Below are 6,725 nucleotides of genomic sequence, written 5' to 3'. Positions count from 1 at the left end.
AATAGAATGAGGTCGAAAATTCTTCATAGTTTTAATTCCTCTATAATTTCATTTAATAATAATGGAAAGCCAGGATATATTTCTGAACAGTGATATAACAAGTATTTTAAGTAAGGAATGGATTGATAATATTGTAAAATATTGTAAAAAGAATTTAGACAAAACTCGAATATGAATAAGATGGGAAAGTATCACAATTAGCAGGTTAGACAGGTTAGTAAAGTTGGTATACAATTAGACATCGCATTCTAAGATCGCGGGTACGATGTCCGGCCCCGTAATATATTGAGTGTGATTATTCGTGTCCCAACAGTTAATTCATGTAGGCCATATGTAATTTATGGAATGATGAATTGCACTGAGTTCCGGTACAACAGCTTTGTCATGATGGGGAGGAGCTGTAAACCGACCGAAGTTATATGATTCTGTTAAAATTCTGTTGAAATTGGATGCATCCATCTTGTTGATTTGAATGCAACCTAAAAATGTTATGTGCATGGTCGGTGTGATGAAATCTCAATTGAATGCCGAAACGATGGAAAAATGTGAGCATATTTGTAAGTGACGAAGTTTATTGTCATTGTAGATCGCGTCTTTTTTTCTGAGCTTTTCTCCTTTGACAGGTCACAAGTAACGGAATTTCGATGAATAAGAAACATGAACCAGAAAAAGCTTTCAAGTGCATTGAAAGGCGTCGAGCTTGTAATTATCGGAGCGTCCTTTGTGGTGATGTGTGTACGTTAAATGAATAGCACATGAAGGGCTCTAACATTGCCTCGTCCCTAGTAATAATATTGGACTTAAAATCAAACTAATTATGTATTTTCAATATTGCCGGCTTTATAATACTATTTAATTAAGTTCACATTTTAAGTTGTTTCTCTCTATATATTTGTTTTAATTATTTTGATTAAACATGTGATTCAAAAGAGAATTAGACTGGGTTGTAGCCTATATGACATTAAAGACTATTAAAGAAATATCCACACTACATGAGCATTTTGATTTATCTATGAAAAACTTCAATGAGATCGATCTTAATTACGCAATTGCTCTTGGTTTTATATCAGAATTTGAAATGCGTGGTTAAATTACAATAAATAAGAATTATAATTCTATATATTTATAAGTTAAATACCAAAAGAAGTTTAGAATATTATTCTCTTTAAGGTCATTGTCTGCATATAATAAAACATCGAATGACCATTAATTGCAACATTAATAAGTACATCAATCTGAATGTGCAAACTATTCATAATTGATCAAATGGATTTTTTGGGACTAGCGATTTTTGAAAATTGGTTTGGCTAATGAAAACAAAGAATTGTCAATGATGCAATCTCAATGCATTAATATTTGGCAGGGCTAGTCATGAAATTTGCATTCATTAGAATTCCCAACGGAATGTATGGAAGTCGGTGGCGTAACTACTTTATGTTCATGGCTTGCTTACATGTTCACATATGTTAGCATGTTAGACTTTATAATGGAATAAGTCATTATGTTTTTAAATGATAACAAAAATGCGATTTTTAATATGAGATTGTACTTAAATATATTTTTATAAATGTTTTGCGGTCTTAATCGCAACTATTGGAATTTCAACATGAGCTTTAGGTAAAAACTCCAAACCTTTTTAATCAACTTATATGGAAATCGTGGCCTGGCTTGAAATACAATATTATTAAAATCATATATCCTCAGATCCTAATGGATATTTATTGCAGGCACTTTTCTATGGTATTGATATTGCAAGAAATACTGATCGAAATCACAAACCAAGCACATAACTACTAAGTGTATGTTCCACGATCATCGATAATAAATTTGTATTAATATACCAAAAAGACCAACATGAGATATATCTGTAAAAATGCGTGTATCTACAAATTATTTTCAAAAATCAAAATTGTAAAAGCATATTGAATACATGCAGATAATGAATAAAATTAGCATCAGGGTTAACAGTCATTGAATCGATTGTTGTAACAATTAATGGTGCAAGCCAAATACCGTTCATTTTCATTGGAATGGATCTGGCTATTTACCCAGGACGATTACAAATTTAAAAAACAAATCGCTTTTGAAAAGATATGTTTATGATTTTGGTCACTATGCACGGAGATTATTATATTTCGGATTATTAAATTACAAGAAAGTACTACTTTGGTTGTTCTTCGAATTTCTTGTCGACTTATTCTTTTCAATTGTTCTTTTTTATCCAAAGCTTGTTCAGTAGTATGAAGCTACTCATCCCGTAAATATGCGTAAAATGGATTATTGTTTCAAACATAATGATTCAAATTGCTTTCATTTGGAATTAAATAATTGAACACGAATTGCGATGTTTAAGTATATATAAACGACACATGTTTTTATTTAATATTATATTTAACAAATAGGCCAAGAGTCATAATTATTTATTTAATTAAACATGATTTCAGTATTGTATTCAATTCCCTCTGAATGTGAAGTGATAATTCAAATGTGTATTTATTCTTGTTTAATTAGTTCAGAGCATGGTAAACTAGTTGATTCCATAATTAAATGCACACATATATCTGTTCAAGCGGTTTAAAAATCCTTGAAATAACGAAGAATGCATCCTTGATACAAAATTTAGCATCAGGCATGTGGAAATGTCATCATGATAGATCTAAATAGCCCGGGTGAAATAAATATGTATTGGGAGTAAATTGTTTTTCGGAGATGGGGGAAGAGTGATGTATAGAAAATATCCTTCATTGTGCCTTACAATAACAAATTAATTGGTCCGAGCATATGGTGGATTTTTTCGTTTTCCATTCTGTAATGATGAAAATAACGCATTGGCTTATATAAAACTAATCTCAAATAATTGCATGAAAATATATGTACATGCATCTTAACAATTTAGCAACAATATAAATTAACTCAATATGATTGAATTTTTCGTTTAACTTAAAACAATAATATATTAGAGATGCGTAGAAAAAAAACATTTGGTTTGTTTAGATATGTATATTCATTACGGTATAGGTAGCAGAGTATCCTATATACCAAGGAAAACACAAAAAGTCATTGTTACTTTGTGGCAAGACAAAATGTCTAATGCATTAACTTATGAATAACTACATCTATTACTATGCATTTAATCTAAAATATAACATATACAACCAATGTGCTGTCTTTCGAATTAATACAATTTTCACATGCTAAACATATATAATTATTAAAAAATCCAAATACAAGGTGCTTCAAAAGTATTATTTTTACAAACCTATTTTAAACATATTGAATAAGATTATGATATCAGTGAGAAAAACTATCAATTTGTCCCTGATGAGGCAAACTATCTTCAGAGTAAAACTGTACTAAAATATAGAAGGGGGAAATAATCTCAAATTTTGGGTTATATTATATAGCGTAATATGTTACCTGTATAAAATCATATTACAAAACGCCACAAAGTCTACAATTCTACTATTTCACGAGTAAATGTGATACAACAACAAACTATGGTATAGAAAAATAGATTAACCAATGTTATACCTTTTTTTTTTAACAAAACAGAAATGCAATAATTTTATTGCAAAACTTAATCGAGTGTTTTATAGCAATTTTATATTTTTATGACAACCCGTTTTGCAAAAAGTGTATTGCTTTATCGTATTTATTCTATAATCCACAACCTTCCATTCCATTTGATTGCAGGCGAAACCCACAGTTTCTTTTTTTGTTGACAAAAATATTATTTAAATACTACATTTGAAACTTTATGTTAAGTGTTTCCAATCAATTTGAAGTATTGTATGCGTGTTCAATGATTTTATTGCAAAACGGGTTTATTAAAAAACGGGTTGTAATAACAATATCAAATTGCAATAACAATATTGTATTTCTGGGTTTTCTTAACTTGAGTTATTAACTGGCTGAAATCACTTTCTATCACACTCTGTTTTGTTTTATCACTTTTACTCATGAAATATATACCTTTCAATGTCTTTTCAATATTAAGTCGAATCTTACTCTTCTGTTTTATTTTTACAAAAAATCCTTACATACGAAATTTCAGACTTATTTTTTTTAATATTTACCAAACAAACCAAGACAAAACTCAAATACAAAATACACAATACAAAAGATAAACATACTAATAACTGAGTTCGCCATCTTGGAATGGTCAAGACATGCATTTTTAAAACAATCATTCTTCAAGGTAAGACCTTGTCAATATGTCAAACTTGCAGGAGTTTGTAAACCGTTTCACATCATTCTCCCTTGTTCTCTATGTCTGACAATAGTTAATGCGTTCGACATGTAATCAACATGTACTTAAAAGTATTAAACTGACAAATCGGCTAGTTATTACTTGACTGTTTTATTGAAACTGCTGTATTCTATTGAGGCTCAGACTTATAAACCTATTGATTTAGTAAGAGTGTTTGGATGTAAGCGATTATTCATTATGTCAATATTCAATAATAACTGTCTGACAGTGATTATAGTGGCTGAAACCGGAAAGCCAAGTTTACATCATCCATTTTTTCGTTTGCCTTATTTGACGTAGCAGACATGAAAAACTTAAATGAAAACTAGTTGCGATTTGAAGAAAATAGCTCATAGGTTGTATATATAGACAAAATAAGTGTTGATGTAAGCGAAATTGTATATAAGTAAATTTTTCAATATAACCTAATTTTTTAGAGCAATTGATACACTTTATTTGGTGTTGGGGTACGCGCGGAAAGTTTAAACAAACAATACAAGTATCATGAACTTATGTGTTACACTGTCTGGTGAACAGGATCCGGTAAAGTCATCAATTAGGTTAACCAAAACTTCAATATCTGCTTTATGGTACTAAGAACTGTTATAAGACTGAATGCATAGAATAAAGTTAGCAGGCCAGATCGTCGTGTATAACCTTTAAAGTAAGTGTTGTCGTGACAGGGGCGTAGATAATGGGGGGGGGGGGGCAGGGGGGGGCGGCCGCCCCTCCCCTATATTTCGGCTAGTCATCGTTATATAAATAAACGTAAAATCCCCAAAAAATCGCCGCCCCAAAACATGTATTTTTGTAATCACGCGCCGTCAGTGCAGAAGCCATGTGTCCCCTCTCCGTCTGCTCTGAGGTTGCCAATGGTGATGTGTCAATATCCCTTGTTAGGTGTCATAAATTAGGGGCCGGGGTAAATGTCATTGTGTTAATTGTTTAATTGTTCTTTTCCGTGATTGCTCTGTCGGTGTTTTTATTAGGGACAGGCGATTCTTTAATTTTAATTGATCGCTTTAATTCAAAGGTAACTGCCACTTAAAACAATTTTGAGTAAATATACGCGTGAAAAACAGTAATTAGTTTGAAAATATTTTCGTTCTCTAAGTACATCAGTTAATATTTGATTAGAAGTTGGGCAAGATCGGCAACTCGAAGGTGGACGGCAGCTTCATCAGTGACGGCTTCTCCAACTGGAAAGCGGGTACCGAGAAGTTCCGGAAAAACGACGAAAGCGAGTGCCACAAGAAGGCGGTCGAGCGACTGGTGACTCTTCCCGCCACGACGCGTGACGTGGTTGAGATGCTGTCAGCGGGGCACGCTAAGGAGAAGGCCGACAACCGGAAGCAGCTGCTGCAAATCCTACGCAGCATACGGTTCCTCGCACGCCAGGGCATCGCGCTACGTGGGCACGACGACGATGAGGGGAACTTCATGCAGCTGCTACAACACCACGGGGAGACGGACAGCTCTATCCTCACGTGGCTGGAACGGAAGCTGGACAAGTTCTTCGCCCCTGATATCCAGAATGAAATACTCCAGCTCATGGCACTGCACATCCTCCGTTAAAATGGCCAGCGACATCAAGACAAACGAGTTCTATACAATCATGGCTGACGAGACAACAGACAAGTCCAACCGAGAACAAGTGGTGGTAGTCTTCAGAGACGTGGACGAGGACTTAAATGTGCACGAGGACTTTGTTGGGTTTCACCAAGTAAATTCCATTGACGCCACTACACTGACGTCGGTCATAGAAGACACTCTTCTAAGAATGAACCTAATCTTGAGCCAGTGCAGAGGGCAGTGTTATGAAGGGGCCATCAACATGACCGGAGCGAAGCGTGGTGTGGCGACAAACATCTTAGCAAAGGAGGAGCGATTTGTTTTCACGCACTGCTACGGACATGCGCTCAATCTGGCGGTTGGGGACTGTGAACGTCAGTGCAAGCTCTTGCGCGACACCATGGATACAGTGCATGAAGTCTCCAAACTGATTAAGTATTCACCAAAGAGGGACAGTACCTTACAGACCCTGAAGGAGGAGATGAGCCCCGATACCCCTGGGTTCCGTGTACTGTGCCCTACGAGATGGACAGTGCGTGCAGCAAGCCTGTGTAGTGTCTTAGACAACTACACTGTGTTACTGACCTTGTGGGACACCTGCTACGAGCAGACCAAAGACTTGGAGATCCGTTCCAGGATAGTAGGCGTGCGGTCCCAGATGGAGAGCTTCGACCTCTTCTTTGGTGTCCATCTGGATTACATCATCCTGCGACATACAGACAACTTGAGTCGCACCCTACAACAGAAGGACATGTCCGCATCAGAGGGTCAGGCAGTTGCATCAATGACGGTGGAAACATTGACCAGCAAGCGCTCCGACGATGCCTTCGACAAGTTTTGGGTTGACGTCAACAGCAAGCTCGATGACGTCGACGTAGGAGAGCCAGTGGTTCCCAGGTGACGC

At 35.4% G+C, this 6,725-nt stretch overlaps 1 protein-coding gene across 1 annotated transcript; it reads left to right on the top strand.

The window, feature by feature from the left end:
• Window positions 1-5,825: 5,825 nt before the first annotated feature.
• LOC127855966 (uncharacterized) lies at window positions 5,826-6,722 on the top strand. Its single transcript, XM_052391905.1, has one exon. The coding sequence runs from the start codon at window positions 5,826-5,828 to the stop codon at window positions 6,720-6,722; it is 897 nt and encodes a 298-aa protein (XP_052247865.1).
• Window positions 6,723-6,725: the final 3 nt, after the last annotated feature.

This window comes from Dreissena polymorpha, chromosome 13 (genome assembly GCF_020536995.1).
Source record: "Dreissena polymorpha isolate Duluth1 chromosome 13, UMN_Dpol_1.0, whole genome shotgun sequence".
In the NCBI taxonomy this organism is placed as follows: domain Eukaryota; kingdom Metazoa; phylum Mollusca; class Bivalvia; order Myida; family Dreissenidae; genus Dreissena; species Dreissena polymorpha.
This window is presented reverse-complemented; position numbering and strand designations above follow the sequence as displayed.

Coding starts and splice junctions, on each gene's coding strand:
- LOC127855966 (XM_052391905.1), top strand. CDS start 5,826: ATGGCCAGCGACATCAAGACAAACGAGTTCTATACAATCATGGCTGAC.